Below are 26,363 nucleotides of genomic sequence, written 5' to 3' on the forward strand. Positions count from 1 at the left end.
AGGCCTGGCGTGCTGCGATTCATGGGGTCGCAAAGAGTAGGACACAACTGAGCGACTGATCTGATCTGATCTGATCTTGGGCACCCAGGCCTGCAGTCCTATCAGCTGGAGTCTCATGGAAACGACTGGGGGTTCATTAACAGTGCCAACAGTGGCCTTTAAATGAGCGACTATTATGGGTCAGGTACTGTGAAATTAAAAGACGCTTGCTCCTTGGAAGAAAAGTTATGACCAACCTAGACAGCATATTAAAAAGCAGAGATATTACTAACAAAGGTCCATCTAGTCCAAGCTATGGTTTTTCCAGTAGTCATGTATGGATGTGAGAGTTGGACCATAAGGAAAGCTGAGCACTGAAGAATTGATACTTTTGAACTGTGGTGTTGGAGAAGACTCTTGAGAGTCCCTAGGACTGCAAGGAGATCCAACCAGTCCATCCTAAAGGAAATCAGTCCTGAATAGTCATTGGAAGGACTGATGTTGAAGCTGAAACTCCAAGACTTTGGCCACCTGATGCGAAGAACTGACTCCTTGGAAAAGACCCTGATGCTGGAAAGATTGAAGGTGGGAGGAGAAGGGGACAACAGAGGATGAGATGTTGGATGGCGTCACTGACGCAATGGACATGAGTTTGAGTAGGCTCCGGGAGTTGGTGATGGACAGGGGAGCCTGGCATGCCACAGTCCATGGTGTTGCAGAGTCAGACATGACTAAGTGACTGAACTGAACTGAACTGAGCTGAGGGTTACACACGCATTATCTCATTTCACTGATACAACCAAATGAAGCAAGTACTGTGAAGCCTCATGTCACAGACAGGAAGCTGAAACTCAAAAAATAGAAGTCACATGCTGAAGGTTAGCTACTTGAAAAGCGGCAGAGCTGGGACTCAAACCCAAATTATTCTGCTTTCGAAACCGCAAGTCCTTGACCTTTTATTTCTGAGTGGAAACAACCAGGCTTTCAGTTCCTGCCAGCTGTCAGAGGCCAGCCACCTTGGAACTTTAAAATAAGATGCCCAGCAGATCTCCTAACCCCAGGTAGGAAGAACCCTCCTGCCTGCACACAAGCCTCTGGCTCTTCAGGGGCCAGGCACCTGGCCTCATTAGGAGCAGCAAATCCACACAAGCACTGATGCCAAGACAACCAACTTTCATGCTCCTGCATCCGTGAGATGCTTTAGACCCCGGAGTGATGAGTAGGGAGGGCCCACTGGGGAGCCAGGCCGAATGATCCTAATGGGGTTGATAAGGCCTCCTGTTTGCTGGGGACTTTGTAACTGATGAAGCACTTGGGTGGACATCATCTACTGACTCTTCCCTAGGGGTCCATAGTGTGGTACCCTCTACCATCCAGAGTAGGGAGACAGGGAGTCCAGACCAGGGGCAAACATTGCCCTCATTTTACAGAGAAAGAAAGAAAGGCTCAGGTATCTTGCCCTGGGTTTGGTGCTACATATGAGGTTTTCTGTTTGCAAAGCCAGGGGTCAGTGCATGCCCTGCTCAGCCTCATGTCAATGCAGAGTCCCAGTTAAGGAAGTAATTCCAAAGCTTCACTTCATTCTCAGTGAAAAGATACCGCTGAATGAGGGAAGTACTGAGTATCACACAAGCATGTTGCTCTGCCTCTGAAATCCCCGTGCCTCTGCCCTGGAGCCAGGTCCAACCCTACTCGCTGCCCCAGGAGTACAAATGCCCCTTTGGGAGGCAGCCTCGTCCCAGGGCCAGAAAGAACAGGAGAATCAAAGAGGCAGACTGTACCTGGGCAGGTGGTCCTGTAGCAGGTGGTGGGGTGGGTGAAGAACACTCTCTTCCAGCTACGACCCAAGAAATCAAACGGTACAGATCAGAGGTTTAACAGGAAAGGTTATTTAAAATACTAAGAGCTGACATAAGATGCCAATGCAGAAGTGACTCAAGAAACCTGTTTTTTCCCCCTGATTCCACCCCAACTTTTGTCTGCACATGGAGTAGGAAATGTTTCAAACTACTCAAAGGCAATTTAAAAAAAAAAAAGATAATGTAAGCTGGCTATCCTGCCAGAAGTTAAGAGATGTCTGTGTTCGATACTCTGAGCTACATGAACAGCTTTCTTGGGGACAGCAGAATGAGTGGGGGGCAAGAAATACTGGGATTAGTCAACTGGATTCTGGCTGTGTGACCTCAGGCAAGTTACTTTCCTTCTCTGGTCCTCAGTCCCCTCTTCTGTATAGTAACTCTATTGGGTAGTTATCAACTGTGTTCCTTGGAGCCTTGGTGGAGAGGGAATGGCTCCCCCAGTGCCACAGCCCTGCCCCCAACCCAAATGTGCTTTTTCTGGTCTGTAGGACAAGCGTCCATACAAGCGTCTACTGTAGTTCAGGAGGGTGTGCAAACCACTGGCTGGTCTCAATGACCCGTGAGGCCGGTTTGGTTGCCAACCTTCTGTGGCAACACAGGGCCACCATTCCTGTGCTGGCTTCCATGCTCCATCCGTCCCCATCATTACATCAAGTCCTCAGCTATCTAAAGAGACAATAGCCTCTTTCAGGTGGAGAAGAGGGCTCAGAGGGCTGAATTAAGGGGCCCAAAGTCACACGGTTATCAAAACAGCAGAGTTGGGATCTGAACTCTGTCTCCAACTCCAAAGCCCACGCATCTTGCCCTCTGGGCCACCCTTCCCCAGTTCTCCTGACTCTGCGGGGTCACACGCCAGCCAAGGCAAGAAGGGGTCCTTGTCCCTCGGGCAGGAAGCCCTCCCCTTGCCTGGCAGTAGCTCCACAATGGCCTCATCTCTAAGGAGATTCTCTCGGGGCCTTGGCAATAAAGTTCTCTAAAACTTTCCCAAGAAGGCTTCTCCCAGTGGGATCCCACCCCAGTGTTGCCCAGCTGAGGGGCGGCTAATGGGGCTCATTGCTAGGGCAGGAGCTTACCCGAGGCCAAACATCCATTTGGGATAAAAGCCAAGTCAATTCTGAACTCAAGGGGTTGCTGAAGTCAAAATTCTGCCAAGCCACCAGCTCATTAAAGAAAACTCTTCTTCCCTTCTGTGTCTACTCCCCGTCACAACCTCATAAAACCACACATCCAAGCCCAGAAAGTTCCACGGGCCCTGCCCTCCCTACCCAGCCCAGCACTGGGAGCCCATGCTACTGAGCAGACACTGTCTAGGCCTTTGCCTGGACCTGTCCTCAGCTTGCCGCCCCACCCCACCACCTGCCACCTCCCTCAGCTCTAGATTCAGATGCCACATTCTCTGCCTTCCCTGCCTACTATAATTAAAAGTGCTCCCCTACCCCAACCACCTATTGACCCTGCTCTGTCTCCCCACCCCCACATTCTCTCCCCAGCAGGCACTTGGCGTCACCTAAGAGTTCTTCTAGCTACTTACTGTGTTCACTGCTGCCTCTTGCTCATGGGGGCAGATCTGTTTCTGAGATGCTCATGCAGATTCCCCAGGACTTGGGGCAGTGCTGAGAGCTCAGGAGAGCCTCTGCGAAGATTTCTTGAATGAAGGGCTTGATGAAAAGCCTATTATATGCATTATTCTAGAAGCCTTGATGTAATAACTCCTACATGCTCCAGACAAGTCCTCTGGGGCAGGTCCTATTCTCATTCCCTTCCTGAACATGGGAACAGACAGCAGAGGGTCCCAGCTCATTAATGGTGGTGTCCCCAGAGTCCGAGCACAAAGCCATTAAGTGTACTCTACCCACCAGCCTCTCCTGGGCCTCCCAACCTCTGGATGCCTCAGCCCCACTGCAACCTGGTTCTGACACCATTCAAGATTGTTGAGGGACTTCCCCGGTGGTGCAGCAGTTGGGAATCTGCCTGCCAATGCAGGGGACACAGGTTCGATCCCCGGTCCGGGAAGATTCCACATGCCGCAGGGCAACTAAGCCCGGGCGCCACAGCTACTGAGCCCACGAGCGACAACTACTGAAGCTCATGCACCCTAGAGCCCCCGCTCTGCAACAAGAGCTGCCGCCACAGTGGAGGCCCACACAAGGCGGCTGGAGAGGCGCCCCCACTTACAGCTAGAGAAAGCTCAGGCACAGCAGCAAAGACCCAGTGCAGCCATGAAGAAACACAACGATATAAAGACTTTATAATTATATGTAAAGGCTGTGCAAGCAGCCCCTTCTCCATGATGTGCAAGAAGCAAACAGGCCCCTCTCCAGCACTTGGGAGGCTCTCTCTGGACCAAGAGCACTGGGGGCAGTGACTGTGTCCACCTCCTTGTCACACACCGTCCGGCTCAGAGGGGCACTTAAACAGTTCACCAGAGAACAAAGAACTACCTCCATTCACTTGAAAGCTCAGGTTCAGAAGAGAGCCTAGAAATGGCCTCTGACAGCCCCATGCCCCACTTCCTCTGATCCACGTGCGGGGCACGGCCCTTCCCTGCCAGGGTGGTGTTTGGACTTGGCATTGGCCCAGCATGGCCCATGCAGCTTCTCGGCTGTTCCATCTCATTGCTGTGTACATGCTCTGACCTCATCGCAGAGGCCAGGCCAAGGGGCAAGACGCAGCTGGTTCGAACGCTACCCTGGCTCTCTAGAAAGGACAGATGGGTCGGATCATGAATTGCTAACCAGGGGCCATACTGGAGGTGATCCAGATAAAGTGCCAAGGGACAGTCTGGGGAGTCTGCAGGGCAGTGGCCAGCAGGGGCTCTCGAATGCCTGAGCTCCTGTCCTGAAGAATCCAGCCTCCCCCACGACATCTACAACTGGAGTTCATCCAAGGATCTTATTTAAGCCTCTTGCTTTGCTCAGCCCCCATAAAGGTGGAAACTGGTACTCAGAGGAACCAAGTTACCAGACCACTATCCCACGTCCAAACTACTGCCCTATCTGACCAGTTTTTGGCTGACCCACCAGCTGTCCAGAATGGTTGTGACCTGCCCCACTCACCTACCCTGGGTGCCTGGCTGGTGGGTCTACAAGACTCTGACACTGAGTACCTGCGCCCCGCCTATGTCCCTGAAACTCTGTCCCTGTCTCCCTCTCTGGTCTACTCCGATCCCCGTCACGGGCTCCACGGCCAAGGCCCCAGAGAGCCATTCTCTCTGCAGCCCACGAGCCCCTGGCCAACCCTGCCCAGGCCGAACCCTCGGGGTCTGAGCTCAGACCTTAAGGACAAACCTGGAGAAGGGACAGAGGGCAGCCAGCACAGCATCAGTGCCCCGAGATCCTCTCCAGCACGGGGCGAGGCCAGCAAGCTCCCTGATGGTCTCCAGAGTCTTGCGCTCACAGGGGTGAGGCTGGACCTTGCAGTCTGTATCCACCATGCACGCCCAAGACAGGGAAGACAAAGTTAACCCTCATTCCCTGTGGTCCCACTAACCCCTGCCCTCACTCCCTCTCAGCAGAGGACACAGCGGAGGGCCAGCCAGTCTCCGAGCATCTCCTCTGCACAGGCCCCGCCCCTCACAGCTCTCCCATCCTGTGCACACGTGTATCTTTCATACTACATATGTCACTCCAGCTCCCGGAGACCCTGACAAAGCTGACTATGCATACAGGGATCTCACCCCCAGATGAAGCCTCCCTGTGCTGACAGCGTGGGCAGCTGGCTCCTTCCTCCTCCCAAGCAGTAGACAGGCTCAGGGCCCACCCCCTCACATCGGGGTCCCAAGCCCCGAGCCTCTGGATCCCTCAAAGACAATCTCAGGATTCCCAGCCAAAACCCCCACAGGGCCTGACACAGGGAGGCTGGACAAAGCTGAGTGTCCCAGGGCTGAAGATGCTAGGTCCTGTCCCTCTTCCCCTACTTCCCTAGGGAGCCTCCTGTGTCCTGACTTCTGGCCTTGCGGAACCCTCCCCACCCTTGCATCCCACTTCCATATGGGCAAGGCCACTCCTTCCCAGCTGGGAGGCCCTTACTCACCTGGAGAGGCGGTGGTGCAGATCGAGGAGCCGCTGAGGGTGCTGAAGAGGCCGTTGGTGGCGTCATCCACCTCCTCGGCCATCAGCACGTGCTGTTCCCTTGGCTCGCTGGCCAGCGAGTGCAGCTCCTCCCACCTGAGTCCCGGCCGCAGCAGAGAAGTCACAATGGCTCGTCGCCCCACGCTCACCCACCTCCTGCCCACCCATCTCCTAGACCCTGGGCTCTGTGTGGACAGCACCACCAGCCACCAAGGCAGGAGCCCCCTAGCTGCAACCTCATCCATCTAGGATGCAGGGAAGGTCTAGACGTGAACCACAGAAAGACAGGATGCTGAGCTGTGGGTAGTAATGTGTGCATGCTCCAGCAACCCACCAGTTTCCTCAGAGGAGAGCCTCCCACTGAACTGCCAGCTCTTATTTGAGACTCAGTCCTAACAGATCTAGTCATCCGGTTTTATAACTTTAGCTGATGAGAAAAATTTAACCAGAAAGGAAATGAAGGAAAGTGGTTTGTGGTTCTAGGTGATGCCAAGAGAAGCACACACAGGAACAACTAGTAATAGAAAAAATAATAATAATAATCCTGATGATTATAAACCATGGCCATAAGAACTCAGAGGCCAGCAATGCAAGGCCATGTAGAGATGGGAACTGGCATAGTTCAACAACCAGAGGGCACTGTCAGTGCCCAGAATAGAAATGATGGGTGGGACGATGACCCTAGGGCATGAAGAAGGGTTAAAGGATGTTGGAAAAACTCTGTCTTTAAGAAGAATAGGCAGTCAGTAACCCATTTAGAATCTTACCCATCAAAAAGTTCATCAAAATAGACCAAGGCTTGGCAATACAGCAAAACATTCATGGATCTCTAAATCACTTCATGTAAAACTCTGATTCTCCTCTGAAACCACAGAAACCAGCCATTTTATCCAGTACCTAGGATAGCGGCTGGCATGAAGGAGGGGCTTCTTAGTTCTAGATTTACAGTAGCTTTGACTGGGCAGCTCTGCTAGGCTCCACCCTTAGCTCTCCCAGCTCCCAAAGAGACCTTAAAAGCTCCCTGGGTAATCCAGATGCTCAGCCAGAGCTGAGAATCCTCAGAGAATGGGTTTAAAATACACTAAAGGCAGGCAGGGAGGGAAGAGTTTGAGCGGCATCAGTCTTTATTCTCACTACAGTGGTTCTCAGACTTTAGTGGTATCAGAATCACCGAGGACCAGAGAAAGCAGAGACTGAGGCTCCTTGCCCCAGAGTTTTGGATTCAATGAGGTGCGGCCCAAGTGCGTGGATTTCTAACAAGCTCTAAATGATGGTGATGCTGCTGGTCCAAGGAACACACCTGGAGAACCACTGGCCAACGGTGCTCCAACCTTCTACTAGGAGTGGGAGAAGGGGTTAGGTGGGCCTGCGAGCCCAGCAGGCTTCCTCAGAGGCTTCCTGTGTCTGCAAAACTCGGGTTCTCAAATCTGAATGATACCCTGTCTCCTGAGCAACTGGCTTCTTAATTTCTCTACACCAGGAATGCTCAAAGTATGGTCTGTGGGCCAGTACAGGTCCCTAAACTTCTCACCCTGATTCAGAATCTCATAAGCATAGATACCAAGCATTTATAAACTAACTGTATGGCAACTTGACAGAGCCATTTTTATGTCTGTTGGGTCAATTAATAAGAATTTGAGCTTCTATTTTGTCTTTGTCTTTATTTCATTTTTCTGGTAATTGTAATTTTTTTTAAGCATCAGGGCATAATCCATTAGGGAAAAAAACTGGACCTTCACCACATATAGTTTGAGAAGCGCTCCTCCAGCTAGCAGCTGGAGAAGAAAGCCCCAGAATGGGCCAGTGTTTCCACCTTGTGGGGAGTTCCATCCTCAATGACAGGCCTTGGGCAACTATTATTCGTAAGACACGGTTGGGCAGGAGGGTGGGCAGGGAGCCATAAAGCAACACCATTCTCCTCTCTCAAGGGGTTTATGTTCCTTATATCTGGGAACACAGAAAGAGCCAGCCATAAGGCAGCTTGCGTTAGTACCAACTTACAACGACAGCAACACGGTGCTGGTGGCTGTCATCATTGCACCAGGACACGGCACAATCAGGACAGCCCCATGGTGCCCGCAACCTCAGTCTCCAACCTTCCTTTCTGACCTGCACTTGCTGGTCCTCGGAGGTCCTCTCACCCGACACTCGGGTGATCTTATTTAGGCTTTAAACACTATCTTCAGTCTCCGTCTCGATGCCTGTCCCTTCTCCTATGTGCCAGACTCTTTCATCCAACTCCCTACTCAGCCTCTCTACTGAGATGGCCAATATGAATCAGACCTGCCCTGTCTAGAACAGCATTCAATTTCCTTTCCCAGTCTTTCTCATGTCATTCATGCTGGGGCTCAAGCCAAAATCTTCTATTCTTCTCTCATACACCCACGTCTAACACACCAGTCACTCCACTGCTCCGCCTTCCAAGCACAGCCTAGATCCAACCATTCCTCGGCGGCTTACAGCTGCTGCCCTATGACAAACCACCATTAAACTGCATGTGAGCTGCTCCACCATCTCCTAGATTCCCCACTGCCCCTATCATCGCCTCTCTCGGTCCCATCAGTCTATTCTCCTCTTGGCAGTCCCTGTGATCTCCTAAAAATGTAAGCCAGTTCATGCAATTCTCCTGCTCAAAACCCTCCACAGACTTCCCACACTACTCATTACAAACTTCAGTCTCCACAATAACCCACAAAGTCTCCAGCCCAGATTCCTGCCCACCTCTTCCACCTTATTTCTTGTAATTCGCCCCTTGCCAGTTGGTCTCCAGCTGCTCTCTGGCTGTCTTGCTGTTTCTATAAGACACTCAGCTAGCTGCTACCTCAGGGCCTTTGCACTTGCCATCTGCCTGCCTTGCCTGCTCTCTTTTGTTACTTGGAAGGCTTGTTCCTCACTTAAGTTTCTGCTCAAAAATCAACTCCTTGAGGGAGCCTTACCAGACTCCCCTTATCTAAAATAGCTATCCTCTTGGGAATTCCCTTACAGTCCAGTGTTAGGACTCAGCACTCTCACTGCTGGTTCAATCCCTGGTTGGGAAACTAAAATCCCAATAGCTGCATGGCATGACCTCCCCCCCCCCCCACAAAATAGCTATCTTCTCTACTCCCATCATTCTGTAACCTCTTACCTACTTTTTCTTCTCTGCATTTTATGTCCACCTGAAATTACTTATTTATTCACTCACTTGTTTGTTATCTAGTTCCTTTCCTAGAAGGAGTTCCATGAAGGCAAGGACTTTGTATAATATTATTGTCTCTGTATCCTGAGAACCTAGAATAGTGTCTGGCATGAGGAAGACAACCTATGTTTATTGAGAGAATAAGAAAAGTACAGTAGCCCTTCCAGATCCATAGGTTCCACACCCACAGATTCAGCTCACTGTGGCTCCTGAGCTATGTTTGTGATCCACAGATATGGGAGGGCTAAATAAAGGACTTGAACATCCGTGGACTGTGGTGTCCTGGGGTAGGGAGTTGGTTCTGGAATGACAGTACTAAAATTAATAGAGATGTCTGTGTGCAGGCACAGTGCCAGGACCAGAGTCATTTCACTTGATACCCACAACTAGACCTTCATAGAGGTCATCTCCATTTCTAGGGCTGAGAATATACCACCCCCCTCTCACCAGGAAGGCAGATTTCAGCATCTGGAGAAACATGCTGGAGAAGAGGGGAGCCAGACAGAGACTGGTCTCAGGTTCACCAGAACACTTTCTTGGATTATTCAACTTGAAACGGGAGAAATGAGTCTTCTGTCTCCAGGATGGACCTGGGAAGATGGGACCTGGGGTGCTGCCTGCACCCACAGTCCCAGCTTCCTAAGGAAGCCGGGCTGAGAGAAGAGCAGAGACAATTGGATGGGGGACAAAAAGAGTCTAAAAGGCAGCGAAATCCTCAACTCGTGCTGACCCCGAGAGAGCCCTGACCCACTGGTGCAGTTATATGAGTCCCTGCATTTCCATTTCTGCCCAGATACGTTGGAGTCAAGTTTCTGACCCTTGAAACCAAGTGTTCAGACTAAAGACAACGCAAACTCTCAGATTTCCAAAGAGTTGGAGTTCCCTGTGTGGTAGCAACAATACAGCAAAGTGAGGAAAAGACAGGTCCCCGAAGATCCAGGATGGTTTTCCCAGCTCCCCTCTCTGCCCATGGCCGTAAAGCCCTCCAGGCTGACCCAGAGGGCTGACCCAGCACAACCAAATCTCTTACCTCGGGAAGTGGATGCCCACGGAGAATACAGTGACGCCCCTCTGCTTGAGCTGTTTGGCGGGCAGGGCCACATGCCCTTGGGACCTCCCGTCAGTGATGATGATGAGGACCTGGGGCACAGAGGCATTTCTGCCCCCTGGGAATCCTTTACGCAGAAGGTATTTCAGAGCAAGGCTTGTCTCTGTGCGCCCTCCTCTGAGCTCACCCAGAACGAAAAAAAAGAAGAAAGAGCCAGAGATCCAGGGGTGAAGTTGGAATGAGAACCTGAGACAACAGCCACCTTCTCCCAGCAGAGGCTCAAAGGGATAATTCCCACATGATCTGTGCACTCTCTCACCATCTAAACCACAGTGATGGAGCTTCCCAGGTGGCACCAGTGGTAAAGAATCCGCCTGCCAATGCAGGAGATGCAAGAAATGTGGGTTTGATCCTTGGGTTGGGAAGATCCCCCTGGAGAAGGAAATGGCAACCCACTCCAGTATTCTTGTCTGGAGAATTCCACAGACAGAGGAGTCAGGTGGGCCACAGTCCATGGGGTCACAAAGAGTCAGACACAACTGAGCAACTGAGAACACACACAGTGTTAAATGCATATATTAAGGGGAAAAAAGAGAGAGAGAGAGAAAGATCTAAACCACAGTGATGAAGAAAAATGAATTCTTCCCCTGGACTCAGCACTCAGCCTGCACATGTGCTGTATTATATAATAACGTTATTCATGTATGCATTTGCTTTCTCTCCCCATGGTGGCTCCAGGGCACAATTCTCATCATTTGTCTAACACCCACCTCCTATCTCCCCATCCCTGAACCATTCCCTTCTTGTTACAGCTCAACACGTCCTTGGGAAAGCAGGTAACTGAGCTTGGTAAGGATTTCTGAGCATGAATGGTGGGCCTTTGATGCAAGGGTCATTTTCAAGATCAAGCCTCTGTGTCTCACTTCCAGGTTCGGGGTTGGGCATTGGGAAGTTGAACTGTTTGACTATTTTCAGAGCAGGGCAGATGACTATGGTCCCATCTCATCAGGAGGCTAAGACTGTCCATTCCTCACAGTGCAGTTATGGAGACTGTTGGCTGAGCTTGGAATCCCAGCACAGAATCCCGACTAAATCTCACCATAGGAGGCTCGTGCCCACATCCACAGAGGGTGAACTGCCAGCTCTGGGTGTCACCTAGGCAGAAAATAATGACTTACTGCAATAGATTTTGGGCAAAGCCTTTCAGTGGATGGTAATAGATGAGGAATCCCCTGCTCAGAGACCAGTAATACTAACTGCTAATATTTACTGTCCACCAAGCACCACTAAGAGTGTGTATAAAGGTGCTTGGCTCATGTAATTCTCACCATAGCTCTGAGACAGGTGAGTTCAGAGAAGGGCCTTAGCTAAAGTGACACAGTTCATGGGTGGTGGAGGTAGGACTTGAACCCGGAATTTCCAGAGTCCAAGTTCTTACCATCGCATTATACAACCTGCCTCTCCTCAGCTAGTGGAGGTCAGAACTGCAGTTTAAACCCAGTCAGGCTGATTTCTGGAGAAGGCAATGGAACCCCACTCCAGTATGGAGTTGCTAAGAGTTGGACACGACTGAGCAACTTCACTTTCACTTTTCACTTTCATCCATTGGAGAAGGAAATGGCAACCCACTCCAGTGTTCTTGCCTGGAGAATCCCAGGGATGGGGGAGCCTGGTGGGCTGCCGTCTATGGGGTCACGCAGGGTCGGACACGACTGAAGTGACTTGGCAGCAGCAGGCTGATTTCAAAGCCAACGGTCATTCCTTTGAGGGGGTTGGCAAATTAAAGCTTTGGGGCAAATGGGCACAGAAAATGGGTGCCCATTCATTTATGTACTATCTACACAGACCATGTGGCCAGCAGAGCATTACAATATTTACTGTATGGCTCTCTGATGAAAAGGTTTGCTGACCCTGACTCTGTACTACTGCCCAAACGGTCACAAAACACTTTTCTCACTGAAAGCCAGGAGCTCTCTGTGGCTTCCCCTGGTGGTGATTCCCACGAGCCTCTGGCTGTGATCCTGCAGCCTTACTTTCTCAGCCAGCCTGAGCTTTCTCTCCTGAAAATGTGCCCTTCTGTCATCTATCTAACCATCACTTCTTTTCCTGTTGGGTTTAGTACTTTGGGATCAGAAAAAAAGCACTTGTTCGCCAAAAACCCGTTCTCATTTCTCATACAGGTCTGCCTTCAGCCCCTCCAGCGTCAACTTTGTTCTTCCTTTTCAACCAGATTTTCGGAGTGGGTCTGGGCCCCCTCTTCAGAGTCACCAGCCTGTGGCCAGAGAGAAATTAAATTTCAAGGACAGGAGGGCCCAGATCACTACTCCATTGGCCTCTGTGGTGTCCACCCTCCAACATCGCTCAGCACACAAATGCCCGCACCAGTCACCCTCTCCTGCACCTGCCCTGCTGACTCCAGCCAACCAAGCTCAGGGGAGATTCCCAAGGGCTTCTGACCCCCAGCAAGTGAGAACAAACCCTGCTGTCTCCACTTCCCTTATTTCTTGGAGCGTTCCTCACTGAGTCTGTTCTCAGCTCAGCAGCTGGCTCCAGAACTAGAGGTCTGAGTCCAGAATCTAATGTTTTGCTAATTTCTCTCCAATGGGACTAATCTAGGTAGAAAGTGAAGGTTCACAGATGGACTGCTGTTTATGAGACCAACGCACAGACTGATCAAGAACAAGGATCCAGATACTAAGACCTGTGGTATACTGACCAGCTAAACTCGGCAAAGTTACTCAGCCTGAGATTCCTGTTAAACTTGCTAAAGTAGGGAAAGTAACAGTACTGTGTGAGGGTTAAATGCCTCCTGGTATCTAGTAAGCACTCCATCAATGGTCATTATAATGACCACCTAGCAGTCTATTCCAAGAGGTTTATCTTTTGAGTTCATCTCAAATTCTAGCAAGCACGAAAGTCCCTCAGGCGACTTAATAATGTGGATTCTCAGATTGTACCCTCCCAGTGTGCAAACTGGTGGACGTGCAACCAGGCCCAAGAATCTACATTTTACACCCGCCTCCCTTCCCCCACCCGCCGTGATTCTGGTACACATAGTGCATGGAACAGACTTCGAAAAATAATTCCTAAGAACGCTCGCTGTAGGCACAGGGATGTTGATCACAGGAGTTTTTGTTGGTGGTGGTTTTGGCAGTGGATAAAAATCCTGGAATCTAGCTAAATGTGTTCTTTTAGGGCAGTGGTTCCCAACCTTTTTTGGCACCAGGGACCAGTTTTGTGGAAGACAATTTTTCCATGGACCGAGGCTGGGGGGTGGGGGGATGGTTTCATGATGATTCTCATAAGGAGAATGCAGTCTAGAACTCGCATGCGCAGTTCACAGTAGGGCTCACACTCCTGTGAGAATCTCTCACACCTGATGATCTGACAGGAGTGGCTCTCAGGGGGTAATGTGAGTGATGGGGAGTGGCTGTAACTACAGATGAAGCTTGACTGTCACTCACCTCCTGCTGTGTGGTCCAGTTCCTAACAGGCCACGGACGAGTACTCGTCCATGACCAGGGGTGGGGTGACCCTGTTATAGCGACTAATTTACTACATTATAACAGCCAAATTCACTGGTTTGTTATATAACCATAAAAGGGCTCAATGTGGGAAATAATGCAGTTTTATGAAAAAATACACACCAAATAATATTTTTAAAAGTTTTATAATTTTATCTATTCTAAAAACTATGTTTAAATGTTAATGTAGTTTGAAATAAGCCACAGCTGCTATAAAAGGCTTTGTGCTAAAGTAATGTAGTGAGGGCTATTTCTGTAGAGCTATTTAAACATACTACAACTCTGATAAAGCTACAGATGGGGTCCAAAAAAATTCAATCACAGAAAACTCAGAGTTGTGTAATTATGAAATTAATCAGATGATGGAACAGACTTGCACAGTCCCCCTGGCCAGAGATCTAAGCCTTTGGAGGCCAATTTCTGGCTGTGTTTTTTCTGATTTTAGGTTATCACGAGGTACAACATTGGAAGGTTTGCTTGTAATGTTTCCCAAAGTTATCACAAAATAGCAATAAGGTGATTGTCATAGTGGTTTCTTAGCCATTTCAAGACACACTTTTAGGGGACTGCCTTGGTCTGGAAAGGCAAGTGTTCTGGGTTTTGGGCATAGCTGTGCTCATCAGTCCAGAATTTCAAACTCCACTGAAGAAAAAGGGTAACGTGCCTTGGGGAGGTCATCACTCCCAGTCAGCCAACATTCCTCTGTTCTGAATAATAAGAGTGTCTCAACAGTGTCCTCAGTGACCCTGCAACCTTCGCCAAAAATCCAGTTACTGACTCTTGTCCTGGTTGGTCGTCTTACAGTTGTCCTGGGATACAGAAGTGCTAACTGTTCACATCCCCAAAGAGTTGACCTTGTTCAGACATGTAAAGAGGCATCTTTCTCCACCCCAGTGTCTTCACCTGGCACATTCTCAATGTGTCTCTGCATGTCATGGGTCATGAATGACAGCCCTTAGGTATGACTTTCAACACAGCTAACAAGAGGCTCAATTAAGTGTTAGGAGGAAGAGGCTGAGGAGAGGGCAGGGAGAGGTGAGAAAGGACGGTTGCATGGGGTCTATTGGATGAGCAGTGTGATTCTGTGGTCCTGGCCAAGTCTCCTGCTCCTTCTCAACCTCAGTATCCTCCTCCATAAAATAAGGGGCTGGGAGAGGTACAGAGTGACCTCTATAAAGTGCCGTTTGGTACCAGTCACTGCAACTGGCATAATTTTTCACATGAGAGCAGGGCTGAGTCATTTGAGTCCAAGTCCATCAACGACAACAAAAAAAACTCTGAAACCTACTAAAAAAGATATTCTACATCCAAAGACAAAGAAGAAGCCACAGCGAGATGGTAGGAAAAGTGCAATCATGATAAAATCAAATCCCATACCCACTGGGTGAGAGACCCACTAATTGAAAAATAATTATACTGTAGAGGCTCTCCCACTGGAGTGAAAGTTCTGAGCTGCATGCCAGACTCCCCAGCCTGGGGGTTTGGCATCAGGAGGAGGAGACTCAAGAGTATCTGGCTTTGAAGGCCAGCAGCATTTAATTGCAGACTGCCACAGAACTGGGGAAAACAGAAACTCCACTCTTGGAGGGTGCACACAAGGTTTCATACCAGATCCCAGGGACAAAATCTGTGACCTCCTAAGAGCCTGGGCCAGATCTACCTGATGGTATTGGAGGGTTTCCAGCAGAGGCAGGGGTAATTACTTTAAATATAAATAGATTAAATGCTCCAACCATTAGATACAAAAAGGCTGAAGGGATACAAAACCAAGGCCTATATGTATGCTGTCTATAAGAGACCCACTTCAGATCTAGGGATACATACAGACTGAAAGTCAGGGATGGAAAAAAGTATTTCATGCAAATGGAAATCAAAAGAAAGCTACTGTAGCAATACTCATATCAGACAAAATGGCCTTTAAAATAAAGACCACTGTAAGAGACAGAGAAGGACACTATGTAATAATCAAGGGATCGACCCAAGAAGAAGATATAAGTATTGAAAATATATATGCACCCAACATAGGAACACCTCAATATATAATACTAACACCTATAAAAGGAGAAATTGACAGTGACAAAAATAATGGGGGACTTTAATACCCCACTTTCATCAATGGACACCACATCATCCAGACAGAAAATCAATAAGGAAACACAGGCCTTAAATGACACATTCGGCCAAATGGACTTAATTGATACTTATAGAGCATTATATCCAAAAGCAGCAGAAGACACATTATTTTTAACTGCATGTGGAATATTCCCCAGTATCGATCACATGCTGGGCCACAAAGTAAGCCTTGGTAAATTTTCTTAAATCATCTCAAGCATCTTTTCCATCCACAATGCTACGAGATTTGAAATCAACTACAAGGAAAAAACTGTAAAAAAAAAAAAAAAAAAAAAAAAAAAACACATGGAGGCTAAACAATATGCTATCGAACAAAAAAAATGGATCCCTAAAGAAATAAAAGAGGAAATCAAAAAATACCCAGAGACAAATGGAAGTATGATGATCCAAAACCTATGGGACACAGCAAAAGCAGTTCTAAGAAAGAAGTTTATAGCAATATAATCTTACCTTAGGAAACAAGAAAAATCCCAAATAAACAACCTAACCTTACACCTAAAGCAACTAGAGAGAAAAGAACTAACAAAACCCAAAGTTAGTAGGGGGAAAGAAGCAGAAAGATCAGAGCGGAAATAAATGAAACTGAGACAAAACAATAGGAAAGACCAATCAAACTAAAAGTTGTTTCTTTGAAAAGAAAATTGATAAACCTTTAGCCAGACTCATCAAGAAAAAAAAAGGGGGGGAGTGGGCTCAAATCAATACAATTAGAAATGAAAAAAGGAGAAGTTACAACTGATGCCACAGAAACACCAAGGCTTGTAAGAGACATATACAAGCAGCTACATGCCAATAAAATGGACACTCCAGAAGAAATGGACACATTCTTAGAAAGATCAGTCTCCCAAGACTGAGTCATAAAGAAACAGAAAATACGAACAGACAAATAACAAGTAATGAAATTGAAACTATGGTTTAAAAACTCCCAACAAACAAAAGTCCAGGACCAGACGACTTCACAGGTGAATGCTATCAAACATTTAGAGAAGAGTTGACACCTACCTTTCTGAAACTCGGCCAAAAAAAATTCCAGAGGAAGGAACACTCCCAAACTCATTCTATGAGGCCACTATCCTGCTGATACCAAAACCAGACAAAGATACCACAAAAAAAGAAAATTACAGGCCAATATCACTGATGAACATAGGCACCAAAATCCTCCACAAAATACCAGCAAACTGAATCCAGCAATACATTAAAAGGATCATATACCATGATCAAGTGGGATCTATTGCAGGGATGCAAGAATTTTCAATATTCTCAAATCAATCAGTGTGATGCACCACATTAACAAATTGAAAAATAAAAACCATATTATCTCAATAAATGTAGAAAATGTTTTTGACATCATGATGAAAAATGTAACACCCATTTATGATGAAAACTCTCTAGAAAGTGGGCATACAGGAGACTTACCTCAACATAATAAAGGCTGTATATGACAAACTTACAGCCAACATCATATTCAATGGTAAAAAACTGAAAGCATTTCCTCTAAGGTCAGGGACAAGACAAGGATGTCCACTTTCACCACTTTTATTCAACACAGTTTTGGAAGTTCTAGCCATGGCAATCAGAGAAGAAAAAGAAATAAAAGGAATCCAAATTGGAAAAGAAGAATAAAACTGTCACTGTTTGTAGATGATATGATATTATACATAGAAAATTCTAAAGATGCTACCAGAAAAATACTAGATCTCATCAATGAATTTGTAAAGTTGCAGAATTAATACACAGAAACCTGTTGTATTTCTATACACTAAAAATGAAAGATGAGAAACAGAAATTAAAAAAACAATCCCATTTACCATCACATCGAAATTAATAAAATACTTAGGAACAAACCTACCTAAGGAGGCAGAAGACTTGGACTCTGTAAACTATAAGACACTGATGAAAGAAAAAAAAATGGACACAAACAGATGGAAAGATATAACATGTTCTTGGATTGGAAGAATCAATAGAATCAATATTAATCGAGAACCAATATAATCAAAATGACTATATTACCCAAGGCAATCTACATATTCAATGCAATTCAAATTCAGTGCAATTCAAATTACTTTTGGCATTTTTTACAGAACCAGAACAACAAAAAATTTGAATGGAGACACAAAAGACCCCAAATAGCCAAAACAATCTTGAGGAAGAAAAATGACACTAGAGGAGTCAGGCTCCCTGACTTCAGACTATACTACAAAGCTACAGTAATCAAAAGAGTATGGTGCTGGCACAAAAACAGAAATATAGATCAATGGAACAGAATAGAAAGCCCAGAAATAAATCTATGGTCAATTTACTTATGTCAAAGGAGGAAAGACTATACAATGGAGAAGAGACAGTCTTTTCAATAAATGGTGCTGAGAAAACTGGACAGCTACATGTAAAAGAAATTACATGTACATGAAGCTACATGAAAATTTCATGAAAGCTACATGAAATTAGAACATTCTCTAACACTGTACACAAAAATAAACTCAAAATGGTCAAAAAGACCTAAATGTAACACTGAATACTATAAAACTCTTAAGAGGAAAACATAGGCAGAACACTCTTTGGTATAAATAGCAGCAATATCTTTTTTGACCCACATAAAACAAATATAAACAAATGGGACCTAATTAAACTCTAAAGCTTTTCCATAGCAAAGGAAACCACAAAGAAAACGAAAAGACAACTCATAGAATGGGAGCAAATATTTGCAAACAATGCAACAAACAAGGCGTTAATTACCAAAATTTATAAAAAGCTCATGCAGCGCAAAGAAAAAAAAATCCAATATAAAAAATGGGCAGAAGACCTAAAGGGGCATTTCTCTGAAGAAATTTAAAATATATAATAACAAAGTATTTAAAATATATAATCAACAAAGACCTACTGTATAGCAGAGGGAACTCTGCTCAGTATTCTATAATAACTTAAATGAGAACAGAATCTGAAAAAGAATAGATATATGTATAATTGAATCACTTTGCTGTATACCTGAAACTAACATGACATTGCAAATCAACTATAGTCCAATATAAAATAAATTTATAAGAGTCACTGGAGGTCTCTGGGACCTGTAGGATCCCCAGAGGTCTTTCTGTTCCCAGTGTGGGGATCCTGGCTTATTGAGAACACTGGGGACTTACAGGCCTGAGACTGATGAACGGACCTCAGAGCTCAGGGCCTTTGCAAGTGGAGGTGACAGGTGTACCTGGCTGGGACTATGGACTTGAACAAGATTTCAGTAGACACTAGGGCGAGGGCAGCAGAGACCAAAGAAGATTCAGAGATCCAAGTAGCAAGTGGCCAATAAAGGCATTCTTCTGTGAGGGCTTATGAAGAACATTGAATATGTGTATGCATATGTATGTGGGTGTGTATAACACACGTTTATATCCATATAGCCATATATGTATAATCCACATACATAAAATATACATATTTATGTATACATAAAAATATACATAAAATATATACATATATGTATGTACATATACACACATCAGCTGACTTGTAATGTGGCTAAAATCATGACCCACCTCGTGTGCATGTGTGCTAAGTCACTTCAGTCATGTCCAACTCTTTGCAACCCTATGGACTGCAGTCCACCAGGCTCCTCTGTCCAGGGCATTGTCCAGGGATCGAATACTGGAGTGGGTTTCCATGCTTTCCTCTAGGGTATCTTCCCAACCCAGGGATCGAACTTTCATCTCTCATGTCTCCTGCATTGATAGGCAGGTTCTTTACCACTGGCACCATCTGGGAAGCCTGTGACCCACCACATATATATATATTCATAGAATATGTATGAGCACATAAAGAGCGGGTCATCATTCTTAAAGTGCTTTCAGTAACAGAGGAGTGCTAGCTCTTTTTAGGTCACAAAAATGAGGCTCCTAGAAGTGTGGTGAGTCATCCTGTCTCACCAGGGAGAGAACCAGGAGAAGGACCCAGGATTCTTCCCACCACCAGCTCTTAATCTGTCCCCACCCTCACTAGACCTTTCCCCAGCTGACAACCACACACAACAGAAGCAAATACTTCCCTTTTTTTTTTTTCTTACATTTAAGTTTTTTTTTTTTTTCTTGCATTTTTTTTTTCTTGCATTTAAGTTCCCACCTTAGACAGTATGTAATAAGGGGCAGCTTTGAGCAGGGAATTCTTATTACCCGTCGTGCACCCCTGGGCTTCTGGAAGCCGGACCACAGCCCTCTCTCCCTCTGTGGGGTCAAGAGCAGATGCAACTCTTCAAAGGCAATTCTGAGAGCAGCTAGCATTGCTCTAATTGCAGCAGTATCTGATTGTACTTACTTGAAAACCATCCTCTTGATTTTTCCCTTCACTCCCTGTTGGGTTGAAAACGCATCCAAGGGGAATTCCAGACGAGGGACGGAACTGAACTGGACGGCTCCCACCCTGACCTGCAGTGGGAGACAGAGGGCCCAGGGGCTGAGAGCGGGGTCAAGTCACAAACATCCCTGAGAGAAGGGACGAGAAAGGTTAACGACCCTGCCTCCTGCCCACTTGCAAATACCAGTGCTGGTATTTCTGTGATCTCCCCGAAAGGAAGTTCCAAAGACGGGGAGGAGAATTTGGAAGGAAACAGTCAAACGAGCCTGTGCTCTGCACGGACCACCACGAATTCGACCCTCATTTTGACAGCTCTCTGGGTGGAGTTGTGAGCACTTCACGGTCTCTGCTCACACTAAGTCCAGGTGTAGGCACTCTTTTAAGCCTTCTCAACACATTTCATTTACTCCACAGAGGCGCTATTCATACCCATAATTACTGCCGGAGAAACTAGAGGATACAGACCTGGCCCAGGGCTAGAAAGAAAAGAACATGGCCATTGGACTTGGTGCCTGTGATCTTCATCAAGCCTATATATAGACTGTCTCCTCAGCAGCCAGCACAGGCTTCCAGCAAAACGCCCAACCAGAAGTTAATCACAGCCACCATCAACTGGTGGCCCATCACTAATCACAGCCACCACACACCCATCCTTCCAAGCTGCCTCCTGCTAAACTAGGGGAAGGTCAGATCTCCAAGCCAGAGTAAGACTGGGGGCCAAGCAACTCCCTAATGTGAGACAAGCACTACTGGAGCTGAAGTTCCTCTGTAGCAGAGGAAGCGAGAGCCATCGGCGATTCCTGATTCTGCATCCTCATTCAGAAGGCCACGGGAGAAAATCCAACGCCTTGCAAAATAGGAGAAGGGAAACTGAGTAAAGTCATTCTCTGGACTCTTACGATTAGTGTGTCAAGCAGAGAAGGGTTTAAACACGTAAGTTTCCTCTTGAGGGCGTAACCCCTGCACCTAGTCGCTGGCTCTCTCAAGTCCTGGAGAAACTACATTTTCAGTTACTCATCTCACAGTGAATTCTGGCCAAGACTGCAGATGGGCCAAATGATTCATATTTAAACAATGATGCTGACTTTTTCTTGCTATGTGAATTCCTTCACTGCTGACCCTTTATCAGGCCTGGTGCTTGGGAGGCGATCAAAGCACTTGGCCAGCTGCATCTGCTTGCAGGGAGCACAGCCCATCAACTTTCTTCCCACCGGAAGTTCTGAGGAGGAGCTGCTGGGCATCTTAAGCAGGAAGAAATACAAGTCTTGGGTTAGGGTTAGACAAGTCTTGGGTGGGCATGTGGGATGGACACAGGAAAGCAGAGTAGTAGAGAACCTCAGGAAGGAGTTTCTGAGAAGCGACCCTTTTTCTCTCGCATTTAGCATGTGATAAACCGTTAGGGCATCTCAAACCAACGGGAAAAGATGGTGCCATCAGTAAGATATATTGGGACAACGGGACAGCCATCTGCAAAAGAATAGAGGAAAGCTTGCAAATGGATTCACAAGTTAAGTGTCAAAAGTGTAACCATAAAAGTTCTAGAAGAAAACTTGGGAGAATTCCTCTGTAATTGCAAAGTAACAAAGACATCACTATGAGTTGCAGTCCATAAGTTGTAAAGGAAAAAAAATGAGAAATCTGACTCTATGAAGAAAACGTCTACAGGGCAAAAAAATGTCATAATGCAACCAAAAAATGAAGACAAATGAAAAGTTATTTGCTACTTATGTCAGAGACAAAAAGTTACTTTCACCAATATATAAAGAGTGTCTAGGAGCTGATATGTGAAAGATCAACAATCTGACAGAAAAATAGGCCAAGAATATGAACCGAGATCACAGAAGAGGAAATACAGACATAACTGAGCAACTAACACACAAATACTGGTTAACTAAACCTTGGTAAATTCTTGCGATGGAACATTAACCAGCTATAAAAATGCATGCTCGTGCATGCTCACTCACTTGTGGCCAACTCTTTGCAACTCTTATGGACTGTAGTCCGCCAGGCTCCTCTGTCCATGGGGTTTCCCAGGCAAGAATACTGGAGTGGGTTGCCATTTCCTCCTCCAGGGGATCTTTCCTACCCAGGGATCAAACCCACATCTCCTGCATTAGCAGGTGGATTCCTTACCACAGAGCCATCTGGGAAACACATAAAAATGATATATGCCTATATTAATACCTATATTACCTATCTACCTAGATAGGAAAGACTTCCAAGATAATGTGAGGAGAAAGAAGTGAGAGATAAAACTGTGTAAGCATGCTACCCTTTGTGTGAAAATGGCAAAAATTAGAATATATATTCACAGTGCTTCTATCTGCATGAAGCAATTCTGTAAGGATGTTTAAGACAGCAGGGTGGGGGTAGGGAGGACTGGGCAAATAGAAAATACAGGACTGGGAGGGATACTTTTCATTCAATGTCTTTGTTTTGAACCATGTGAATGAATTGGTTAAAAAAAAGAAAAGACTCCCTTGAGACCAACAGCTGGGTGTATTTACTTAAACAGGAAGGAACCAACTTCAAAACAAGATAGAAACAGCTTGAGTCAGTAGTCAAGGCATTTAATTTAATTGGCGGTTTGGGAGCAAAATAGCTACCTTTTATCTTCAGTTTACTGTATGCTCAGAAGCAAGCCCGCCCCGATTTCTCACCACACTGTAATCACTGCTGCAGTCGTTATATTAGAGCCAGGAAGTGAACTTCTCAGCCTAAGTGTTGAGAGGAGACTTCAAACACCTTAAATCCACCTCAAAACAGAGCCTCCATAAAAAGCTTTAATTGATAGCTACTTGAAAATTCTTCCCAGAAAGTAAAATAAAGTGCAAGTCAAATTCCTTGTATTCAGTACATGGAGATAACAAGACATGCCATGCTGTGCTAAGTCACTTCAGTAGTATCCGATTGTGGCCCCATGGACTCTAGCCCACCAGGTTCCTCTGTCCGTGGGATTCTCCAGGCAAGAATACTGGAGTGGGCTGCCATGCTCTCCTCCAGGGGATCTTCCTACCCCAGGACCAAACCTGTGTCTCTTAAGTCTCCTGCACTGGCAGGCGAGTTCTTTACCACTAGTGCCACATGGGAAGCCCAATAACAAGACGATGACACCTAAAACGCAGCTGCAAACATAACAAACCTGAAGCCACAGGTCAGACTGAAGCATCTGAAATCACCCTAATGCAAAAATCTTTCTTCAACTAGCAATTCCAGCAAGTCTGAGCAGCTTGGAGGTGGAGGTGCTCATTTGCTTGCGAAAAAGACACCAACTCCTTAGCTCAACAAGTCTTGGCTATGAGAAAGTCTTCTCATATCAAACCCAAATACAGCTCCCTCAATACCCAGACTCTGTCCTGTTAATAAAACAGAGGCACGTGGCACCCTCCTTCCAGTGAAAGTAACAGTCAGGTTAACTCATGTGAAAGTGTCCAGGCCTCTTGCTATCCTGTCTCCTTGTGGGCACTGTCTAGTTCGCCAATATCTAACCTTAAAAAAAAAAAAATTAGGTCTTCCCTGGTGGCTCAGTAGTAAAGAATCTGCCTGCAATACAAGAAATGTGGGTTTGATCCCTGGGTAGGAAAGATCCCCTAGAGGAGGAAATAGCAACCCACTCCAGGATTCTTGCCTGGGAAATCCCATGGACAGAGGCGCCTGGCGGGCTTCAATAAATGGGGTCGCAAAGAGCGACACTACTTAGCGACTTCTCTACCACCTTAAAAATGCCATATTCTAAATGTGGTTTGGCAACATTCAGTTCAGTTCAGTCACTCAGTCATGTCCGACTCTGCGACCCCATGAATTGCAGCACGCCAGCCTCCCTGTCATCACCAACTCCCGGAGTTCACTCAAGCTCACATCCATTGAATCGGTGATGCCATCCAGCCATCTCATCCTCTGTTGTCCCCTTCTCCTCCTGCCTCCAATCCCTCCCAGCATCAGAGTCTTTTCCAATGAGTCAACTCTTCGCATGAGGTGGCCAAAGTACTGGAGTTTCAGCTTTGGCATCATTCCTTCCAAAGAAATCCCAGGGCTGATTTCCTTCAGAATGGACTGGTTGGATCTCCTTGCAGTCCAAGGGACTCTCAAGAGTCTTCTCCAACACCACAGTTCAAAAGCATCAATTCTTCGGCGCTCAGCTTTCTTCACAGTCCAACTCTCACATCCATACATGACCAATGGAAAAACCATAGCCTTGACTAGATGGACCTTTGTTGGCAAAGTAATGTCTCTGCTTTTGAATATGCTATCTAGGTTGGTCATAACTTTCCTTCCAAGGAGTAAGCGTCTTTTAATTTCATGGCTGCAATCACCATCTGCAGTGATTTTGGAGCCCCAAAAAGTAAAGTCTGACACTGTTTCCACTGTTTCCCCATCTATTTGCCATGAAGTGATGGGACCAGATGCCTTCCCTGAATTCTGGGCACCTGTGGGTTGGGAGAGTCACTCCCAGCAGTACTGCCCATACTGTTTTTTTTGGTCACAGTTTCCTTACGCTCTCTTTGAGGATGCTGATTCCATCAGCACCCACCGCTTCTATGTAAAGAGACACACACACACCCCACATGTCACCAGCTGTCCACGGCCTATGTGACTGTAAGAGCAGAATGTGAAGTCCTGGGCTGAGACTCAGCAGCCCCCAGTTCTTCCATGCTGAGAGCTCTAAGAGTGCTGTGTGACCCTAAGCAGTCACTTAGCCTCTCTGAGTCTGAATCTTCATCTATAAAACATTCTCTAATAATCCGTGAAGTTCTTCTCTTCCAACTTGTCATCTACTGGGATCTCCAGACCACCCATTTCAGGACATACTACATCCATTTCAAGGTCAACAGTGTTTGATCTTTATGGCTCTTCCTCCATAAAAAAACTAGCAAAACTCTCCCAAGGAATCACTTCCTTTAAAAAGCAGGGTCCCTTGAGGAGGAGGGCAGAGATTCAGCAGCCTTTGGCCTTGACCCTCTGAGAGTCCACAGTGGGTTGACTTTATAGTTGGAACTTCCGGCTATCGGTATCTAGACAGAATGATGTCAGCTACAACCATGCAAGATGGCCTGAAGCCCAAGATAATGTGCTCACTCCTCACAAATGACATGTCATTTCTGGAAGAAATCTGGCTCTCATTAAAAGCCCCTTTTGCTCCTAAGTCCTAGAGGTTTTTCTAGGATTAACCCAGGAATATCATCTTGAAAAACCACTTCCTTCCTCCACCTGTATGTGACTAGTCTCTCATTCACGTAATTACAGCTTTCCAAACCAAAATGCCCTTCTTAAATTTTTACTTGATTTTTGAGTCAGTTCACATGGTTCAAAAGTATAAAGACATTTATATCGATGGGCCTCCCCCTGGACTTGTGCCCCATCTGCACAGTTCCCACTCCCTCCCTCAATGGGAAACCACTGCTCTTTGCCTCTTACAAACGCCCCCAGAGTTTCTTCATGCACATATAAACAAATACAAATACAGGCTCTTTTCATCTCCGTTTTTCATAAAGAGTAACATATATGTACCATCTGCGCCTTACTTTTATATTCTATTTGTGTTGGTGTTTTCCACATCAAAGACTTTTCTTATTCACTTTTGACAGTTGCCCTGTGATTCATTATATGAAGACACCATAAAGGATTTATCCCTGTGAGCAGGCCTTTTGGGTTGCCTGAAATCTTTTACAATTACAAACAACACTGCAATGAATAACTTTGAGTGTGAATTATTTTGCACCTGTAGGAGTATCTATAGGATAAATTACTGAGCCAAAGGGTCCCAGCCTTTGTCATTTGGATGGACACTGTTGGACATTCTTCCATAATGAGGCTGCACATTCCCATCAGCAAGAGAACACCAGTTTCCTACAGGCTTGCCAATGAAGCATGAAACCAAACTTTAGATTTTTGGTAATCCAGTTAAATAGAAAATAGTGTATCAGTCAGAGATTTGCTATTTCATTGATTGAGGTTGGGCATCTTTTCCTATGTCAGAGGGCCATCTGTGTTTCATTTCCTGGGAACTGTCTGTGTTTATTGTCCATTTTTCTGTTGACTTATTCCCAAATGCCATTTTTTAGCAACAAAAGCCACAGCTAGCACAGTCTGCTGACATTTAAGACTTGCTATCTGGAACCAGGAAGAACAAGAAATGAAGATACTGGCTGGATTCACCAGGCAGGAGCTGCTCCCTTCAAGCGAACACAGAGGGTAGGAGCTGATTTGTATTAAGACCCTGCTGCTGCTAAGTTG

The 26,363-nt window shown here is 46.3% G+C and overlaps 1 protein-coding gene across 1 annotated transcript in view; it reads right to left on the minus strand.

The window, feature by feature from the left end:
• The window catches only part of VWA2 (von Willebrand factor A domain containing 2), a 45,687-nt gene that overhangs the window by 12,202 nt on the left and 7,122 nt on the right, over positions 1–26,363 (minus strand). Inside the window, exons 5-9 of the mRNA XM_005900290.3 lie at positions 20,091–20,200; positions 10,117–10,311; positions 5,871–6,004; positions 5,126–5,258; positions 1,761–1,816 (exon numbers count right to left, since the gene is read on the minus strand). Of these exons, the coding sequence (XP_005900352.2) occupies positions 1,761–1,816; positions 5,126–5,258; positions 5,871–6,004; positions 10,117–10,311; positions 20,091–20,200 (628 nt within the window). The remainder of the gene's footprint in view (positions 1–1,760; positions 1,817–5,125; positions 5,259–5,870; positions 6,005–10,116; positions 10,312–20,090; positions 20,201–26,363) is intronic.

The sequence above is a fragment of the Bos mutus genome, chromosome 26, assembly GCF_027580195.1.
Source record: "Bos mutus isolate GX-2022 chromosome 26, NWIPB_WYAK_1.1, whole genome shotgun sequence".
Classification (NCBI taxonomy): Eukaryota; Metazoa; Chordata; class Mammalia; order Artiodactyla; family Bovidae; genus Bos; species Bos mutus.